This window comes from Hydractinia symbiolongicarpus, chromosome 6 (genome assembly GCF_029227915.1).
Source record: "Hydractinia symbiolongicarpus strain clone_291-10 chromosome 6, HSymV2.1, whole genome shotgun sequence".
NCBI lineage: Eukaryota > Metazoa > Cnidaria > Hydrozoa > Anthoathecata > Hydractiniidae > Hydractinia > Hydractinia symbiolongicarpus.
This window is the reverse complement of record NC_079880.1, coordinates 14471970-14493281: the sequence shown is the minus strand read 5'-3', so window position 1 is coordinate 14493281 and position 21312 is coordinate 14471970. Positions and strand designations below refer to the sequence as shown.

Here is a 21312-nt window from a genome sequence, read left to right as displayed (position 1 = left end):
ACAAGAGATTTTTTATTTTAGTCTTATCATAAATTTAGCTTCCTTCACAAACTTTTTGCTTGTTTTATCCCACCTTTTACTTTTTAACTACTTCGTATTTTGTTGCGGCCTTTATATTCTGCAAGATAACATTAGAAAACGATTCATTTACACGAAAACGGCAGTAGTCGATGTTTCTGATTTTATTCTTACTATTGTTACCAAACTCGACCAGCAGAACTTTTTTTGTGCTTTTTCAGTGACCCTAAAAAGGTTTTAAATCTGTTTTGATACTGTTAAAGGGTCGAATGCATTTAACTCTTGTAAACTACACAGGTCCACAGAGCCTTATGTTGCAGCTTTGAGTAAAAAAGTTAAATATTTGATCAAAAAATAAATTAAAAAAGCACATAAATGATACAAATGGAAAAATTCCTTATTAAATATTTTAAACTTACTACCAGAATCTGAAGTAAATAATGCATGAATAATGCATTTGTGGTGTCAACTTCTGCTCCTCAGCATGGGCTTGTGCCACCTAAGATATATTATGAAAACTAAAAAACGAATAAAATATGTCTATTCATTGAATAATTTACTCATCAAAAACGATGCCATATTAGTTTTCAAAACCATGAACCACATTGCTCCTGATTATATGCGTTCAAAATTCTTTTTGGCAAAAAATTGCCACAATCACTAAATAAAAGAAGCTTCTAAAAACAGGTTTACGCGTTCCTTGGTCAAAACGGATTTAGCAATACCGCCTTCCCATTTCGAGCAGCAAAAATGTGGAATAACTTAGACCTTTTAAGTGTCAAATATTTTTGAGAAAGTTTGATGGAGACCACTTCTGTTTTTTTAGATATGATAAGTAAATATGATCAAAAATATTTGCTATATTCGATTAAGCTGAGACGGACTAAGGTTTATCATTTATGTTCCTTCTTCTGTGTTCAAGGTTCAAGGTCACGAAAAAATTATGTATGAGTTATATAACATTTACTAAATTTTACAAATTACATAAAATTATAGATATATAAAAAAATCTTGTATCCACTGTCAAAAGTCACCCCTTCGATTCTATTTCGAATTTCTACTACCTTTCAACAAAGTAAGCTTGTTTTTTTGTAGACTGCAAGTATTAAACTTTCAATTTCAGCAAAAATAAACATGTATCAGTGTTTGTTTTGATATTACTAAAAAGACAGTGTCGACTCTGCATAGCCATTGTTATGTACTCCTGATCTGTTGCTCCGTTCTTCACTCTTTTCTTCGATAATATCATCCATATCAAGTTTCACCACAGATGGAGAAAAGTCAGGCTTATTATAACCGGACGAAGGCGATCCTGGTTCAAACTGATCCTCTTCATCCGGAGGAAGGTGTGGCGCGTCACTTTGCGGTTCGACATGTAATTCTTCGTGCATTTGCAAAATAGTTAACGGATAAATTACCATGACAATGACGTCCTCGATAATATTTCCAGCAATGTGTCGGCGACGTCGTAAAATCTGTCGGTAATACGCAGAGTAAACAAAAAATCCCAATAAACTAATCCATCCGAATTTATCTACATTGTTGACGAACTCTCCCACTATTAATAATATTATCCACAAGTAAAACAAGAGACCAAAACTAAAATACGCCCAAATCTTGTAATGCCACTTTTTGTCCTCGTTCAGTTTGAACCGAATGTCGCCCATGATTAACCATGGACACACTAACGCAATCAAAGTATCCTTCCACAAAGAAACCTTGTTTATGTTTCCGTAGTACATATGCCACTCCACAAACTCCGTGTCTAAGTTGAAACAACGCTCGTTACTCAAAACTCTCCATAAGGCAATGCACGAACAGTTCAATATTATGATCATAGGAAATGCAACTATGATGGAGATGGGCGAAATTGCGTCAGTTGTACTTTCTGCATTCGGAGTATGTTCGGAGTATTTAATCAACGCGGTCGCAACAGCTCCTTGTGTGAGCGTCCACAGGACTCTCTGCATGATAGGAGGGTTGTCTTTCCCATTCGAGGAGATTATATCAACAACAAGGGAAGCGCTGTCAGCGTGTGTCGCATATTGTAATAGCATAGACAGCATGGAAAAAAAATAAAGAAGCTTTGCAACACCGTCGTATTTATCGATAATGGCGAAAAATCGAGCTGATTCATCTAGACATTCCAAATTATCGACATTTTTGTATTGAGTTGTCCAGACAGTGTAGTTGCTGTTCCTAGAATAGATAAAACTTTTTCCATGGAGAAAAAAACTTTCTAAACATATTTTTGTGCGAGTTATAAAAATTTTAGAGAAAGTAATGGTGAAAGTTCAGGAGTTTGCGTTATCTGGATTGCATCCTTTTTCGAAAATAGTAATTTTACAAAAAGTTATTTTATCCTCATAAAAGATGCAAGAACGAGTGGATAGTCTCCAATGCCTCTTGTTTATTCACAACAAAGAAAAACCATTGTGGCGAAGCTGTTTAAAGAGTTTATACCTTTTTCCGTTGTTGTACATGTCACACGTAATGTTTCCATTCATCGCAAGATGCTGCATATTAATCGCAATGCCACCAAACGCTGTCATCCATAAAAATAAACACAGGACGGGTAAGAAACAGCAATACAGAATCAGCTCGCTAATTTTACGACCACGACTTATTCTGGCGATGAACGTGGCAGTCATAGGCGCAACCGCGATCCACCATCCCCCTAGAAAAAATGTAGATGAAGTAATTAAACAAGAACAATGTCCTGCAATGTCTATTTACAGAAGAACACTTTATGTTTGAATTCATTAATGCCACCTGCAGCAAATGCCCATAACTTTTTTTCAGGTAGCAAAAAGTGCTGGGATTGAGGTTGGCAAATTAACGGTTAAATTCGCATTCATAATATCACACACACACACACACCAATCTTCTTAACGTCGCCTTGCACAGATTAAAGATCTCTGTGTGTTTTCAGAAGGCGTTGAAAATTCTCTCACCGGCTCTACCGGCTCTACGCTTATTGACAAATGCTCGTCTTGTCGCCAAATGTAAAGAAAGGACACATCAGTGTCATAATCTTTTTTTCAAGTAACTGAATTTAATGTAAGTCACAAAAATCGAAAAGTAAAAGCACGTCGTCATACAATAAAATAAGGTGTTCTTGTGTATCCAATTCTTGCTTTCAGGATTCTGGTTCGGCAAATTGCCAGTCTGTGAGAATGCACCAGTGTAGAGACCAGTTCCAATGAGAAATTGCAAGTAATAACCCACTGACTGAACAAAAAGGTTTAGGATGTACCAAGTATCCTCGATAGCTATTATGACCAAAAATACACATGTTCCTAAAACATAAGGTCATTGCTTATCAATTCAATAACAACAAAAACAACAAAAAAACAACAACAACGACAACAACAACGACAACAACAACGAAAACAACAACAAGAACAGCAACGACAATCATGCGGGATCGACAACAACAGCAACAAAAACGACAACCACTAAAAGTACAAACGTCACTACTAACCTGCTACTAAACTTATTACAGATAAATGTCTTATTCCCATATTCAAACCAGATAAAACTGATACAGTTGCAATTGCTGTTAGGGACCAAACAATCACGATTTGATTCCCACTAACTACATCAAAGTTAGAAAACGATTCGTGCAACCCACTGTTAAGTATGTTTGCACCAATAGCCAAACCAACCGATACACCAAATAGGATGTCAATGATAGATACAAAATCTATCAGATCTCCAGCTCTTCCTTCTATTTTCTTCCCGAGAAGTGGATACAAAGTTGTTCTCATTGTGATGGGTAATCCTTTTCTGTACGCCATAAAAGATAGAAGTATGGCAGGGAGCGTGTAGATGGCAAAACCGTGTATGCCCCAGTGAAAAAGTGTTAGATTGATGGCATTCTGCGCTTGTTGCATTGACGAATTCCTGAAAATCCATAAGAAAATAGCATGTTAGTGATAAAACTACTGACATTACATACATGCAAGTATTTGCTGTCATAATTTTGTTATCAGATTGTCGCCAACTAAAATACTACATATTTTAGGTACGTTAAGTATTGATTACTGAGAACTGGTGCTTACACACGTGATAATAAAAACTGAGACTAGCAATTGTCTAAAACTAGCCATTAGTACGTCAAAACGTTTTTCCGAATTGTTATTTTGTGCATTCGCTTAGTAGTAAGAAGTAATAGATTACTCTTCAAGAGGTCCGACATAAAGCAGTATTGCAGCCATTGTGAACGCAGAAAATATGGCTACGAAGCTCATACAATCAAAGGATTTGTCGTACATATCCCCGGCATTGTTATTTCGTGCATCCTTAACACAAAGTAGCCAACTACAATTTTGAACACAGATTAAAAGAGACTACACACATGCTGGCAAATCACAAGATACTCCCACATTTGTGGAGTTTGAACTTATAAGTCTGCAAATTCACAGTTTTTGTACAAAGTTGGACCATAGAAAAATAGAGCTAGCATCCCAGGCTCGATCACCAAGAACGTCACGGTTTCATATACAAAAAACGAAAACACAACGATGCAATCACTTCATACTTTCCCCAGTATGTTAAAATGTCTTCGGAACCTTTATAGGTATAATGGTCAATTGGTTCCTTTACTCCTGCGTAATATTTTGCAGCACTGAGCCCAGTACAAAACACCATTGCGAAGTAGGATAAATCATCATAGTTAGGGAGATCGTCGTCTTTGCCTGAAACAGAAGAAACCTGATCATTTGAATATAATAGTGTATGCGTTCTATATTTACTTGATCGACTAGACAGCCACCTCAAATATCATTCCTATTCTCATGCAGAACGCTAAGTAGAAAGGATCGATTCACACATTTATAGCATTTGGCATGACTTGGCTGGGGTTTGAACCCAAGACCTTTCTCACCGAAAGAGAACGTTCCACCACAGGGCTATCAGTAGGTGAAAAATGAAGTAAAGAATGCTAAAATTGACCATTACATATCTATTATAGATCACCCTCGTCCGCAGGTATTTTGCCTTTTTGATATGACGGAGGACGGTATGAAGTTACTTAATATTTTTCGCAGTAACTGAATTTTGCGAAATTGACCCAAAAAAACTCGCGAAAATTAACTCCAAGATACTGATACATTTACACACGTGCCTGTAAGCAAATTGTGTTAGCTGTGCAGAAAATATATGGCTATAATGAAAGTGTAAAAATGTATGTTACGTTTCATCTAACACAAGGTACATACGGTTTGTGTATATCGAAAACCTCGTACTCTTTTCGAAAAGATCTGTGATTGATATGAATTGATCAGCCTTCAAATAAGCTCACCTAATTTTAAATGTCCCCACTTGAAATAGATAAAGACAACAAATCCTGTCCATATAAATTGATCAGCTATGTACAGCCATGTCCAAACATCTGTGATCCACTGTTTTGCTGATTGCAACAACTGGTGACTGTCATTATCTGTAAACGCCCAGATGACCAACGCCCATACCAGAACAAACGAACCAATGGCCGTTAGAGGGTTGCAGTAGAATTTCAAGTTGCCAATTCCACCCTGTATTTTTAACCAGCTATAAAGTATAAAGTTTTATGTTTGTGATAGCCAATCTCTTTCCCAGTGCTACATCAAGTAACGTTCCGATATAAAGAAACCTAAGAAGCTCTGGGTACGAGGTTGTGTAACAACATTAAGATTTATTTGAATTTTTACCTATTATCTAAACCTGCTTTTCGTAAACCTCGTTTCCTGAGGCCTCTTACGAACGCAATAGAGATCCAACTAGCCTTGAGTTTGAGGAATTATGCTTCATAACCATCCTCGTTTTCAGAGTTTGTTGCCTGATGTGAAAGTCAAACAGGAAAAACTCCTGGAGACGAGGTTGCTTTATAACTTATTCATAATACACACGTATAAAGAGAATAGTAATATTTTTTATAAAAATCATGGGGCTTAATTAATCGCAGATTTTAAAAATATCCGTTATATACACAAATAATAAAAATTACTTTCGTATATAGAATTTTTATCAACCAAGGAACGGCTCCAGCCAGAAACACAGAAAACGAGGTTAAATATAAAGCTTGATAAATTACGCAGTCGAGAAAGATTTAAACAAGTGGCCACATAGAAACCAGCTACTTACTGCTCTCGGAATCTCTCTTGTCTTTTCAGGATAATATCATCCGGTTGATCATGCCTGTACTTATCCATTTTCTTTTCCCAATTTTTTTCTTTCAGATATCTAAATTAGAAATAATATTTCGGATATTTACTGTGCGGATGTAGGGGGACATTTATGCAGTACATGAAATTTAGCAAGATGAAGAAAGACAACTTCTCTATCCTCCTAGAAAAAACGGCTGTTTTGACTAAAATTTTTTTCCAAATTTGTTATCTGTTTTCCACTTTTAGCACTATCGCTCTCACTTTCGCAAACTGTTACTTTTGACAAGTGTTGTATATTTATTTATTTAATAATTTTTTTTTACGCCTAAAATTAACCAGAAAGAATTTTTGTGTTAGAAAAATGACTGTTGAATTTGTATAGACTGCTTTTTAGCCCAATTCCAACGGTTGCAAACATTCTCGTAAAATATTTCATTTCTTCTAAAGTGAGTACCTTTTAACACGCACACCGCCCCGCCCCGCCCTGCCTCTACCTAAAAGGGATGATTTACAAACCAACCTCGACCCCGGGATCCTTTATCTTTTTCTTAAACTTGAATGACGAGATGATATAAAAAGGAAAAATAAGCCTAGGGTCCAGGTTATTCTTAAATCGAAAAGCAGAAAAAAGTCCTTCAAACGTTTAAATATTTTATACTCGTTGATTTTTTGGAGAATCTTATGAAACTCTTTTGAACTATTTTATTGCGTGTAAGCTCCACTAGAGCGTATTTCAAGGGCTTGCAATTTAGGACAGGGAAAAAAGGCGTAAAGTCTAAACGTCGGTTTGATGTTAAGCGTACACTTTTCGACTTGTAAAACGCCCCTAAATATAAAATGAATGCTAATTATGCCTGAAAAGGATGAGAAGAGAAGCGGAAGAGAAGAGAAGAGAAGATGTATGTATACAAGCACCTGCTTATAGATATCGTGAGTACCTTGTTGCGGTTTCGTCATTACAAAAACATTACAAACAGAACAACATATCAGGAACAATAGCGATATCATATGCTCTTTTAAAGTTGGAAAAAAAATTACGACGTTACCTGTTAATTTCTTTACTTCGCTATAAATGAAACGACTTTCCTCGTACGTTCATACTAACATTTCCCTTGACGTTTTCAAAGCGTTTCTTTTACAACTACGTTAATTACAACATGAATTGAATTTATTTTTAAATGGCTAAATAACTTGGCAATCCACACAAAGAAAAAATAATTATATTACGCAGACGTCATTAATTAATCATCATCCTTCAGCAGTCGTAACTTAGCCAACCAATAATATGGTATTTTTTTTACTTATCATTGGGTAAGGCCCCAATATGAATGGAGGCCGAAGCGCCAGGGATATATTTTGAAATTACAACCCCCTAGATCAGGCTGAAGACGCATCCTCCACCTAATTTTATTGCATATTAACCAATGATATTGCAAAAAATTGGTGATACGGTCCTGCAATTTAAACCTTTACTTGACGTGGTGTGAATTTAGTTCGATTGACGTAGAAACCTTCCTGGCGTATTTACCCAGGCTATACCTCTTGCGACGTAGCATTGGCCAGGCAGTGTTGACTGTTCAATAATTTTTAATTTTCGGTTTCTTTTTTAAAGGAGATAAGAAGCCCTGGGATCGAGGTTGCTATTATACTAGGTGAAAGCGATAAGAACACTCTATTGCTTCCACCTAATAACCTTCATTACAATTAACTCGTTGCTAGGTTTGTAGATATTAAATGTTTTAAATACTTTAATAATAAATTCTAGGACAGGGGAATTTTTCGTGGTAAGTTTTTTAATTTAAGTTTTTGCTATCATAAGCAATTTAATTTACTTTATTGTACTTTCCCATGGCCTGTTGGAAGATACTACACATTACAACATAAAATAGATGGGAGACCCTAGCAAAGAAGTTGAAAAATGTTTTCTCTGATAAATTTTTACAACTCGGCAACCTCGATTTACAGAGATTCTGTAAAACACTCCTCGTCTGAGTTTTATAGCGGGTTAGTATATTATACCCAAATCTCGCTTGATCTTAAGCAGATCCGGAATTGACACAGCGTTGCATTGTCACAAATATTGGGTTGTGGTGATTCTCAGATAGCTACCTCAAGATGACCGCTCTAAATTTTAACAGTTGAATAAACCAGCTCGTAATGTCTATTGAGTTAAGGCTTACTTCCGTTTAAGACGTTTTCACGCCGTTTATATCGCAGTTGTCAGGGTGTTCTGTTTGCTATCGTGTTTTCAGATAAATCTGGGTAAAACATTTTCGAGAGGGGAGAGGTGAATAGACTCGTAATGTACTCCCCTGTTACCTAATCGGTAAAAAAGTCGTCGGTAAAAAGTGACAAATTTCTGCCTTCTTGACTTATATTTATTAAGAACGAATTTTTTTTTCCGACGAAATTTTTTTTTGACGAATTCTTCTTTATTTGCCCAGTATTTTGCAGTGTAAAGACAATTTAGGACTTCCAACTAACTATTTTTTTGCTTAAATTATGTTCAAAAATAAATGGAACGCGTAAGTTTGAAAGGAGTCAGTTTAAAGATTATTTTATTCAGTAAAATAAAAAAAATCATAAAGTTAACAACTAAATAACTTCATTTACTTTCTTAACAGTTTCTGTGATATCTGTTTTGTCAAATCCATTCATTACCGATTCATTGTGCTGCTTCAGGTATTCAAGCCATTCCCAAGCCATCATGATCGAGTCAGAAGAAACCGACAGTCAAGAAATTGAGACTAAAAGTCAGTCGAACAAAATTGATTTTCAAATAAATTACGAGGACGCACCAATTCCATTTTGACAACAAAATATAACTGATCCTCTGTGTTTGCTCTGAATGGACGATCATATTTGTTTATATCTTCCCCAGTCCTCCAGCTGCTCCTATATGTATTTATACTTTTTGGACGTGTCAGTTGAGAATTTGTTCTTTTCAGATAAAGTCACATTTTAATCCGAATTTAATTGGAAATTCACTTTGTATTTAAAGTAAAAAAAAAAAAAATAGCAAGAAAAACATAATAGTTTTAGCTACGATAAAATATCTACCATGATCAACCACAGGTTTCCCACATAGCAAAGACACGCGTTCTCAGTGAAAATATTTAAAAAATCATGATATTATCAGCGTCGCCTCATGGTGGTGAACCTACAGCTCTACACAATTGTGGTCGCTAAAGCTAGCATTTACACCTGTTGAAAGGCTTGACTTTTGATGTAGCATCCAGTACTCTAGTGCCAGTAGAAGCCCAATGTTTATCCAAATACAGGATGGTAGGCCAGTATGAGGAATGGTCACATGGCATGGACACTAGTGTTCTCCTTATCCCAGACTCTAAAGATTCTGCAAAGGACTGTGGTAAATCCAGGCTCCCAGATAGACACTTCTTTCTGTACAATCTGGTTAGCAGCGTATGGCATTTTAGAATAGGAAGCTTATTTATCAAATTTAGTTATGCAATTTCAGTAGCCATTATGGATTTTATGCCAGTAAGCTAAAAGATACTAGAAGAAAATAATATGATAGCTGGTAGTGGGAGATATGCTGAGATGTAGGTAATTCCACGAGAGTCACCGAGATGTAGGCGTTTCCACGAGACTCGCTGAGAAGGTTGCGTTTTCACCAGAGACACAGGTGTTATCACAGGCATCTCGTTTGGGACTCCCTAATGCCAAACCTAACATCCTCTCCCTCTCCCCAAACTATTTACAATGAAACAAGAGAAATATACCTCTATATATATCGTTGTTCTTTTTGTTGTTGATCAACAACCATAGCAATAACTTAAAATTCAAGATAAATTTGCTTAGTTTCCTCTAGTCATTGATTCAGCAAAATAAATTTTTTAACTACGTAATTTTTTTCCTGGTTTTTCCCTACTTGCCGTTTATAGAACTGTGTCACCCTTAAGTGAACTTAGTAAGCCACAGGAAACAAATTGAAATGGAAATTATGTGGAATTAACTATGTCACAACGTAAAGATAGAACAACCTCGTTCCCAGTGCTAATCAGTAAAAGAAAAAGAAAGCCACGCGAATTACTAAGAGTGAAATGGTCTAAAACTAGTATGACAACCTTTTTTCCATACCTTTCTATGTTTTTGTTTAACTATCATACAACCATTTCTTGGACGGAATGTAGCTTGCGAAACATGGTAATTCGTTGTAGAAACAGAATTTCTGTGGTCGGTGTTTTCAATGTAGCCATATTGTGCTTTCAGTGGTTGTCTCTTTTATTGGTAAATTTTGCTATATGAAATTTTGTTTTACAATTTTTAACTATTAGGCGAAACCTTTTCACAAGCTCTTGTGTCCTTTAAGAGACTCTTAAAATTCACCGAAAAAATTAAAGAGGGCGATATATGTTTGTGTGAGAGCACGTAAGACTTGCTCAAACATACACAGAATGTACCTAGAGATTTTAAAATGCAAAACATGGTTCGTACACAGACGATCTTATGGATAGTTTTTCTTGTGTAATACACCCATTTTTTTAAGCAACACAAAATTTTCTAATTGTTGCTGAAGTTTGTGTACTATACATGCTCAACGCTGCTCACACGTTGCTTGTTGGATATTTACTTTAGAAGATTAAACTGGAAGACCCAGAGGAGGAGAGCTCATTTTCGATAATGAGATTCTGCGGAAACGGAAGTGAAAACAATATAAACATCCTTTCCGGTAATTGTTTGGATATTCGTTAATTTAATTTGATTTCGTTCTGACCCCACAATTAATGTTGTTACGCGGTCTATTTTTAATTTTCTAAAACTGAATCATAAATATCACCACGACATAAAGCAATCAAAAGCGCTTCTTAACATGCCATCCTTCTACGGAAGAGTTGTACAGTTGACTCTCGTTCTCAAAAATACGTTTAAACTTCTCCCTATCTTGAACCAAAACTTTGCTGTTATATTAATTTATTCACTATTTTGAACTAATTTTTGGTCCCTAGCACGGAATCCGAATTTGCAGAGAATTTTGCTCATTAAAAGCCCAAACATTTGTGTTCGTGTGTTTGAATTATTTATGCTTAAGTTTTAAAACTTGGAATATATGTATAAAAACAAACAGGTTCATGGTAAATTTGATGACGTCAATGTAATTGGAATTTTAAGCTAATCGTAGCAGCTGAAAATGTCATGCTTTTTCTCTTTTTTAACGATCTACAAAAGGAAACATGTGAATGCTATAATTTCATTTAAACTTATGGAATGAAATCTTGCAAAGAAATCAAATCTAATCAAATCAAGGGGTTGTGGGGTGTATTAGCAACCTCACCCCGTGGGCTTTATTTCTCTTTTCCATTTCTTCTTGTCTTCCAAGATTATCAGAAAGAGCGCCCTGGAAATGAGGTTGTGTATATTATTAGTGCATATTAGTATGTTAACTAACTTTCTTGTCTCAATTCCGACACCAGTTCCTTTCACAGTCACTCTCGTTCCCAGGATTGTATGTGACGAGCACGATAGTAGCACGTACATATCAGCAAGCGAAAAAAAGCTCCAGGGATAAGATTTACAGAGGCGTTTCCTCAACCTAGTTTCTAGCACCTGTTGTCTCTTTTTTGATAGGCGCTGGGAAGAAGGTTGCGTTTTCCTATGTGATTTAATGTCATACATTTTCGCGACAAGAGAATATAAATTTTCCTAACAAAAAAGCGTATTCGCCAAAATAAATTTTCGCGACATCCATAAATTTTCGCGAAAAACCTCGCAAAAATTCATGTCGTAAAGTTTATTTTGCATGTAAGGGTTGGTTGTTGAATCTCACCATTTTTGATAATATGATTGCATAGACTGCATGCAATGTTTGTCCACCCCTGGCCTCCTTTCCTTCCTAACATCAGATCTCTCCCCCTGCTTCTAACGTCAGATTAACGTAAAGCCTCCATTTGTAACTTCTAATGGCGGATGGCAAAATTTGGTATTTTGACACAGGCCAATTTAAGACAAAAATTGTCGAAAATTAAAAACACGTTGACAACGTTAACAAAAGAAGCAACATAACACGTTTTGCTCCATATTGGATAAAAAACTTTAGTAAAAACCTTTTAGTAATGCTTTTTCTGAGGAGTGGTCACCCACAGTAATGGACAATCGGTGAAGATAAAGAAAACCTTTTTTACAAGTAACAATTTTTTTTATTCAAATCATACCGCCAAGATATTTATTATTGCAAAAATTTACATGTAAAAGAAAAAAAAAATGTCATACGAAAATATATGTTGTTGTTATAATGCAAAATGACTTGTAAATTCGTTGATGACGTACAAACGTTAATGTCAGTATTCTTCAACATTTTGCATTATATTTTAAGTTTTTTTACACAGATATTCTAACTACAGATATTACTACTTCATATAAATAACAAAAATGGCTACGCTGTATGTTTATAAATAATAATTTCAACCAACACCGACCTGTTTATATAAAAAAACGTTTAGGTCATGACATTAAGTGTATTTAGGCCTTGCATTGCAGCCTTTTCAAGACACACACATAAATATTTCGCTGGTTATTTAAACGAGGAAAGGAACGAGTTATTTGAGGCTTTTCTAATCGACGAGCAAAATGTTTTTGAAAGAATCTGAGCACTATAAGCTCGGCTGAAAGTTTTGAGCACGCAAATCGGGTGCCTATTTGAAGCTGGGCACTTACTCAAGAATAGATGCCTAGATGAAATACGACATTAAGACTGACGCTTGGTTATAGAAATGTTAAAAAAACTTTAATATGCAAGAAGCTAAAGCACAAGTTTTTAAAGCAAAAAATCATTTCTAATATAGACATCAATGCGCAACATGCGAAATTTAACAGTGTCCCTGTGGACAGAAACTATTTCATTTCCATGTCAAACAATAAGAACAAAAACAAGCAAATTCAGGGTGGCCATTGATGTAAAAATTCACAATTTTTAGGATATTTTAGACGACTTTAGGAAGTTTTGGGGTCACCATTTAAGTATTAAAAAACGTATAAAAACTATTCCATATTTTAGAACTTTGGGGAAATGATCAGTTACGAGAGATCAAGCCTATCCTAGGCTACATACTAGTTAACTATTTTCAAAACGTGACAATGAAAAATCACTCCATGAAATGCATAAAATAAATGTCTCAAAAAATGACATGTAAATGACACAAAATTTCAGGAGACTCTAGAAGGAATCAATAATTTTGATTTAAATTTTAGATTTTTCAGATTTTTGGCGTGGTCACCCTGAAATAAAACATACAAAAAAACCTAAGGAGATTTATTAAGTATGTACTGAATAAAGATTAGGCAAAATGTTCTATAAATGGTTGACTAAGATGGTGTAAAGAGCTGCAACAAAATATTGTTTAAAAAATATAAATAATACATTGTACACACTTCTCAAACTTCATCTCACTGCCATGTTGAATGTCTCATTCTTGGATAAAGTAACCGATAAAGTATTCGTGTTTGCCTTCACACGACTCCAATCGAAATTATGGGTAGCAGATTCCAATGTACTTAACAGTGCCTCCTCGTTAGTCTAAAAAAAATAAAGAAAATTACGTCATCACATGATTCCTTTTAGTGGCATGTTCTGAATAACCCAACAAAAGCTGATACAATTGAAAAAGCATAGTATTCCAGGTGTCTGCATATTTTGTAACAATTCTAAAGTTTTGAAGGGTTTTTGTCCTTTTTGGGGTATTTATTATGGGTTTTTTTTGCCGTAATTTGTGACTAAAATACTGAAGGGACGTTTTTTAAACTACAAAAAAATATATTTTTCGAAAGTATTCAAATTTTAATTTTTCAAGGTTTTTTCAGAGAATGCTGGACATAAAAGTTTTCAACCCAGTCTGATTCCACAGCTTTTAAGTTTCAGACAGCCTGTTATTTTCTTTAAACTTTTTTCATGTTTTTGTTGTTCAGCTGTATTTACTTATAGTAGATTTTTTAAATGCCATATTTAACAAAACAATGCAATTAAAACTTACTTATAATAAAATTAAAAATATGAATGCAGTAATGAACAATCACCTAAAAGTTACTTATCAAGGGATTAAAAAAGTACCATATAAAGAGAGTCCATACATAACTTTTCATGAACAAATCAAAAGATGTTTTAAAAGCTTAACGTGGACTTTGGACTTATTTTAATAAGAATGGGTCCCATTATTTTTGTAACCTACTTATAATAAATTTAACAAATTTTGTAATAAGAAATCAAATTCTGATCATAGTTTCAGACTAACTGTGCAAAAGGTTAATTTTCCAAACTGGAAAAGATACTAATCACACATTTTACGTACTTACACCATCTAACTTTACACAGTAATCATAGTTTTGATTAAATGATAAGAAATATGCTTCATTGGCTGTTCAGATATTTTTTATATTTTTAGGTCAGATCTGTCAGCATAATTTCATTTAAAAAGTGAAGTAATCATGTAAATGGTTCCAACAAATGGATCCAAATTTTTAAGTTAAAAGAAAAAAAAACAGGGTTGTCAAATGGCAAACACATCTAAAAAATGTTGAAATTTATATTCTCCATACACAATAAAATTAATTTTGTGTATGTTAAAATACATTGTTTTTTCTTCCCCTTGGTTAAATACGTACATAATTATCACTTTTTTAATGTTTGCAACTTCATACATTTCACACGTTTCTGATCTTTTTATTACATAAGTTTTAACACTTTATTTTATCCTAAAAAACCTTCTTACACATTTAATATCTGTCAAGTCTTTAAATTTAAACCATATCAATATCTTACCTGGAATTCCCATATTGTTATCGTAGAATGCAAAAATAAAACTCCAATAACAAAGCTGACGAAGAATAACAGGAAGAAGTGTGCCAAAACAAATCGGTCAATTGTCCTACAAAAACATGTTTGAGAAAAATAATTTCATAAGCACCTTCATAAAATTAACCTTCACATCATAACTGTTGTGGACACTTAATTCTTCTGGTTTAAACAGCACATGTCAGGTGTCTTTAAACTCGGTGTTTGTCAGCCATCATTTTTTATGAAAAATAAGCCGTTTACACAGTAAAAAATAAGAAGACTAAATTTTTAAAATAAAACCTTGGTTTTTAAACATTAATTTTTAAGGGTAAAGATCTAGAAAATTGTCAAAACCATATTTATGATGCAAAACAATAGCAAAAAAATTAACCCACTTTCCAGATAGGCTTTCTTAAAGATTCTGACTTGATTCTTTGTTTACTTGTCAGTATTAAATCTTTGATCTCGAGACCTAATTCCTTGTTATTATATTACTTAAATTGGCCTAAATAGGCATAATTTTGAATCTATTTTTTTTATTTTTATAAAATTGTTTGCCAAACAAGAAGTAATGGTTTCCACATACAATGACATTATTTTGCCAGGAAAGATGTTTATTTCTGAAGTTCCAAGATGAAATCTATCATATAGACATAGAAACCAGTGTTGTGACTACGTACGCACAGAGCTACACCTGGAGTTCGAACAAGGATTAGTATCTAGCTCAGTACTTTATAGTCATGTTTTATAAGCAGGTTTTATAATTCAGTGATTTTAAAGGTAGCAATATTATATGAAAAGAAAAATAGAACTAGTTTCTTGATCTTCATTATGCTGACTAGTAAATTTCAGGCGTTTTTCAAATTTTTGAATGTAAGTTATCTGAACCATCATATTTTTGGAAACATCATTATAAGAGTAAACCTGATGTTGGTGTAAGAGGATTCACTTAACTATGACAACCTCACAATATTTAAAAGGTAAGTTTTGTAACGTCAGGAACCTGTTTTTTGAATTAGAGGGTGTTGCTGAGTGGAGGGTTGTTGGGATTTTGATCTTTCTGAATAGCATATGACTGATTACGAGAAGAGGGTTAACACAGTGACTGATAAACATATAAAGACAAAAAATATTGACAAAAAACATTCAAGGTTATTTTCTATGTAATCAAAACAAAACCTGAAACAGCTCTGTTTTTCTATGTGTACACAACCAACCAAAATCAGAATGAAAATAAGTTGTTTTTCAGTAATTTTTTGCAATGATCCACAGGAGTCAACTTTCTGCAAAAATGATGTTTAATATTACAAAACTATATATTCTATAGACACATTTTTTCATTTTTTTAAAGAGAAAGATCAATTACTATACAAAAAAATAAAAAAGGACTGATTTTAATTATTGGAACCTTTATCAGCTTACTCTTTAACATCTTTTCCAGTGGAAATTTAACAGCTTTATGACTGCATGGCTATATCTATCAAACTGTTAATTCGAATTTTGATAGGAAATCTGTAGACCAAATATGAGATAAGTTGAAAATAGAAACAGCTGTTAAATTGTATGTACCAAAGAAAAAGAGAAAGGCTTTGGACAAACAACTCTGGTGGAATTATAAAGTGTATCAAGCAAGAAAAAAAACTTATGCTTATGACAATTCTAGAGATTATCAAGACTATGTTAAATATTGCTAAGGAAATAAAACATGCCAAAAGATCATTTGAACAAAAATTAGCAAAAAACATTAAAGAAAACCTCAAAGCATTCTACAAATACGCAAGAAGCAAAATGAAAACCAAGGATACAGTAGGGCCAGTGCAGGATTTAGACGGTAATGTTATCCATAATCATTTAAAAAATGCTAATATGTTCAATTAACTTTTTGCCTCAGTTTTTACACAAGAATTGTTGACAGAGCTTCCTGAGCAACAAACAGAATGCATTACAAAACAAATCATCAGACCCTGACAGCATGTATCCAACTGTACTTTAAGAGATGTCATCAGAACTATGTGAACCATTGTCAATATTATTCAAGGAAAGCATCAAAACAAAAGTTGTACCTAAGGAATGGTTGAAAGAAAACATTACCCCAATTTGTAAAAAGGGATCAAAATGGTTTGTTAGCAATTCTAGACCAATTAGTCTGACTTCACAAATCTGTAAAGTCCTTGATATCAAGATCAAGGCCACCCTGTGGGTGATGTATACTTGGACTTCAGTAAAGCTGTTGATAAAGTCCCTCATAAGAGACTGCTTAAAAACTCATAGCATGCAGAATTAAGAAATGTTACTAACTGGATTGACTTCTGGTTATCTGGGAGAGAGCAAAGAGTAGTTATTTCTGGTAAATAATCAGCTTAGCTACCAGTGCTTAGTGATATATCACAAGGATCTGTTTTGGGATCTGTTGTTTTCATTCCTTACATTAACGACAGAGATCATGAGGTAATCAGTCATGTTCTCAAATTTGCAAATGACACAAAGTTATTTTTAAAAGTGAAAAACAGAAGTCATACAGATCAACTACAAAATGATGTTGAAACTATGGTTAATTGGTTGAAAGACTGGTGTATTCTTTTCTATTTAAATAAATGTAAATGTCTACACATTGGTTGGAACAATCAACACCATGAGTACTATATCGATAACTACCTAATTGAAACTGTAGAAGTTGAAAAAGGACTTTGGTGTGTATGTTAATGCAACTATGAGTTTTAGAAGCAATGTGCAAAAGCTGTGTCAAAAGCAAACAAGACTTTGGGTGTCATGAAACAAATGGTTGAATGCAAAAAACAAAAACAACTGGTGTATATTATACAAATCCCTAGTGAGACCTCATGTTGAATACAGTATAAAATCATCGAGAAAGAAAAGGACATTGGCAACATAGAAAAGGTCCAGAGAAGATTTACTAGGATGATCACAGGTTTTGGTCATCTACCATACAAAGAAAGACTAAAACAATGTAATTCATGTCTCTGATCTGGAGACATACCCATGATTTCATACCCTTGTATGACAATTTAAACAGGAATGTCTTTTTTAAATTGAGTGGGAATTCACTGACAAGAGCACACCCACAAATGATATGGAAGCCTAACAGTAGCCTAAATAAAATAAAAATTTTATTTGTTTTTCAGGTAATTAATGAATGGAACAGTCTACCAGAGAAAGCAGTGTCTGTCAATTATATAAACCTTTTTAAAACGTTCATTCAACTGCATTTCCAGACTGTTTGGGGCTCTACACAAGTCAAAAAAAGACTGCCTGCTGTACCATCAGTGTTGGTCTACCAAATACCATACATGGGTGGATCCAGTAAGTTATCCAGTAGGTTATTTTTGTTTATGTAACGGAAATGAGTATCTGTTTTCGTTAGTAAAAAGGGTAAGGGGTTACTCTAAAGATAAGTACACTTAGCTAGTTGATACTGGGCAGGTGTAACTGTGCAGAGCATGATAAAACTTTCTTCAATTTTATTATTTTGATATTTATAGCTAATAATAGAGAAGGAGAGGAGGGAGTCAAGTATCAATTAGCCATATGCTGATAAGACATATGTAAAACATATGTTTGTCAAAGGCCCCAAGGCACCTTCTACTGTCAGGGAGAACTGATAATTAGCCTAGTAAAGGATAGTTAGCCAGTACAGGATAATTATATGGTATGTACAGTATAAACAGACCCTTATATGGCTCATTATATGGTATATGCAGGTCTATTTTGCTTAAATTTTCAAATTTTTCTTCAATATTGATCTTCCATAACATGTGTTGCTTTAATAAAAAATAAGAACAAGAAAAAACTGTGTAACAACTATTCAAACTGATACCTGCCAATTAGTATTATATATAAATACCAACTTAGCGAACAATGCATGGCCTCAGGATCATCATAACAAAAGGACAGCTCTTACTGTATAATCAGCCCTATACAATTTAATTAGCCGATTTAATTTATCATGCTTTTGAAACAACAACGCGCACTACCCTGAGATTTTTGAAAAACATTGAAAAGACATATTCTGGTGCAAATAACACGAGGAAGGCATAAATTACGGTCGATATTGAAGAAGAATGTAAAAATTTTTAGCTTGCTGAAGAAAGGTGTTTTTTACCCATTTCTCTCCCCAGAAAAATTTTTGAGGCTTTAAACTATTATTGAGCGTAGATGGATAACTTCTGAATGACATATATTTATGTAAAGTCGTAATGATACCTTCGTGCAAAGAAACAGACTAAAAAAGGACCTCACTTCACCTAGCGCCTGCATTTTTTTGCCTGATAAGCAATTCTTAAAGCCAAAAGGACTTACCGCGAAAAATTTAAACATCTAAAAAGGTCTACACTGTACATACCATTATCCTGTATCGGCTAACTATTCTGTTAGCTACAGGATAATTATGAGTTCTCCCAGATGTTCTACTGATCATGAAATGCCTGCATGTATGCCTATAAAAATGCTAATATTGGTAACGGTCCAGACAAAGAAAAACAACTATAAAAAAGTTATATTCTTACAGTTTTTTCAATTTAGCAGCTGTACTCAGTGCAGGAAGAGATTTTTTACTTCGGCTTTCGTTTTCTTCGTTCATAATGTACAGGCACAGTATATGACATAAGTGCATCAAAATGGACGCGACTAAATGTTTACACCACACAAACCAAAAACGAAAAAAGCCTATTTAAATTTGATTTATAATCCTAGTTGACGCAACTCCGCACGTATTATAGGAAGTAAAAGTGTTTTCTGCCGACGATGCATGCCACAAAAAAATTTAGATGTTTTTACACAACATTTTGTGACGAACAATAAAGGCAGATTTCCACGAGAGAATTACGTCCAACGATTTCGTTTTACCCGCCTTCACCATCTGTGTTGTTATCAAATAAGCGTATAAGAAACGAAAATAATCATGTCGTGAAAATCCGGCTTAAATTTGTTCCGAAAAATATCAATACGTCGCTTTAGTGGATGTAGTATAGGGTAGGGAAATATTGCCTGGAGGCTTAAAACATCTATCAATTCATTATAATGAAACAATACTCTTTATTAAAACAAAATGTTAAAAAAAATCTACATTTTCATGTTAAGTATACAGATTTTTTCGTCACGCTAAGGTTGCAGTTTTAACACAATTTCAAAACAAGGAGGCGGTTTTGAACTGGATTCCGATGTGACATACAGGCTAAATCTTAGTAATGGTACACGCAGCACTGGGTCACAAAAATTACGGTGGAGTTGTCATGTAAATGTGGTAATTTTGGTCTTTGTGTGCTTTTGATTTTTTTGTTAGCTAGTTAGCTGCCCTTTAGCTCAAGTAAACATTTGTTTTGTTAGTAAAATTTGACACTTTATATGTAGCGAGACATTCCTAGCAATCCATTCAACACTATAGCTAACTAGCTTTTTTGTCTTTTTTAGCTGCAAGGCATTTAGCTAACTAGATAGATTAGACTTCCTATTTCCTATATAATTCTATATCCATCCTATGTTTGAAGGGCAACCCAACAACTGTATAATTTTTGCTTTTATCCCTGTCTTTGACTTGGCAGTACCTATTGTTAAATGTATGAATTTTAGTTTGTTGGACATAAAACAAATTAAAATACTTTACGTAAAATACTCCACCTACCCACCAACCTCAGAGCTCTGATTTTATGAAACAGAATTCTGTATCACTGATAACATGGTGGTAAACATTTTGTACGTGCCAACAAAAAAAAAATTATAGGCCTCTTAAGATTTGTATTTGTAACGGAAAGCATCAAAAACAAAATCCATCATAGACTGGGAAGCTTTCAAACAAAAAAGGAACCAGGTAATAGGTCTCAAAAATCGACTTAAAAACGAGTACTATAATGACGTTTTGCAGGACTTTCAAAAACGGCCAAAACAACTTTGGAAAACCCTAAAAAAACTGGTTCCTGATAAGTCAGGCAATACTACCTCGATAAAACGAGTAGTCCAAAACGATGGTACAGAAACTTCTCACCCAAAAGAAATTTCCAACACATTCAATTCATTTTTTGTCAGTGTTGGTGCCAAACTAGCCTCTAAATTTTCTTCTGACAGTACTAATGTTAATCCACCTGTTAGTGGACACGATTTTCGGTGGGCTCGTATTGAGACCAAAAGTGTCGAAAAAATAATTAGTTCACTAAAACTTAATAAAGGTACAGGCTTGGACGAAATTGGTTCACGACTGCTAAAAGCAGGTTCGTCAGTTTTAAGTATTTATTTATCAAGTCTTTTCAACAAATCTTTATTTACTGGTTATGTACCTAAATGTTGGAAGACTAAAAGGGTCTCGCCTATTTTTAAAAGTGGCAATAAAACAGATCCTACTAATTA

The 21312-nt window shown here is 34.2% G+C and overlaps 2 protein-coding genes across 2 annotated transcripts; both read right to left on the bottom strand.

Annotated features, from left to right (window-relative positions):
- Positions 1 to 557: 557 nt before the first annotated feature.
- LOC130647119 (glycine betaine transporter OpuD-like) lies at positions 558 to 7101 on the bottom strand. The gene is made up of 8 exons (XM_057452862.1): positions 7083 to 7101; positions 6145 to 6243; positions 5324 to 5571; positions 4562 to 4718; positions 3503 to 3924; positions 3120 to 3317; positions 2482 to 2695; positions 558 to 2217 (listed from the first exon to the last, which is right to left on the bottom strand). Exons 2-8 carry the CDS (start codon positions 6210 to 6212, stop codon positions 1179 to 1181), a joined length of 2346 nt encoding a protein of 781 aa, XP_057308845.1. The 5' UTR covers positions 6213 to 6243; positions 7083 to 7101; the 3' UTR covers positions 558 to 1178.
- A 5472-nt stretch (positions 7102 to 12573) lies between these two features.
- LOC130647124 (uncharacterized) lies at positions 12574 to 19738 on the bottom strand. The gene is made up of 3 exons (XM_057452870.1): positions 19479 to 19738; positions 14941 to 15046; positions 12574 to 13701 (listed from the first exon to the last, which is right to left on the bottom strand). The coding sequence occupies exons 1-3, from the start codon at positions 19583 to 19585 to the stop codon at positions 13567 to 13569; spliced, it is 348 nt and encodes a 115-aa protein (XP_057308853.1). The 5' UTR covers positions 19586 to 19738; the 3' UTR covers positions 12574 to 13566.
- Positions 19739 to 21312: the final 1574 nt, after the last annotated feature.

What these genes read in the sequence shown, in the direction of transcription:
- LOC130647119 (XM_057452862.1), bottom strand. Translation starts at nt 6,212, where the DNA reads ATGGATAAGTACAGGCATGATCAACCGGATGATATTATCCTGAAAAGA. An exon ending in CAAGAGAGATTCCGAGAGCA is followed by an intron (nt 5,572 to 6,144) that starts GTAAGTAGCTGG and finishes TATACTTTATAG; the next exon opens with CTGGTTAAAAATACAGGGTG. An exon ending in ATTTTAACATACTGGGGAAA is followed by an intron (nt 3,925 to 4,561) that starts GTATGAAGTGAT and finishes ATGGATTTTCAG; the next exon opens with GAATTCGTCAATGCAACAAG.
- LOC130647124 (XM_057452870.1), bottom strand. Translation starts at nt 19,585, where the DNA reads ATGCACTTATGTCATATACTGTGCCTGTACATTATGAACGAAGAAAAC. An exon ending in GCTGCTAAATTGAAAAAACT is followed by an intron (nt 15,047 to 19,478) that starts GTAAGAATATAA and finishes ATGTTTTTGTAG; the next exon opens with GACAATTGACCGATTTGTTT. An exon ending in TAACAATATGGGAATTCCAG is followed by an intron (nt 13,702 to 14,940) that starts GTAAGATATTGA and finishes TATTTTTTTTAG; the next exon opens with ACTAACGAGGAGGCACTGTT.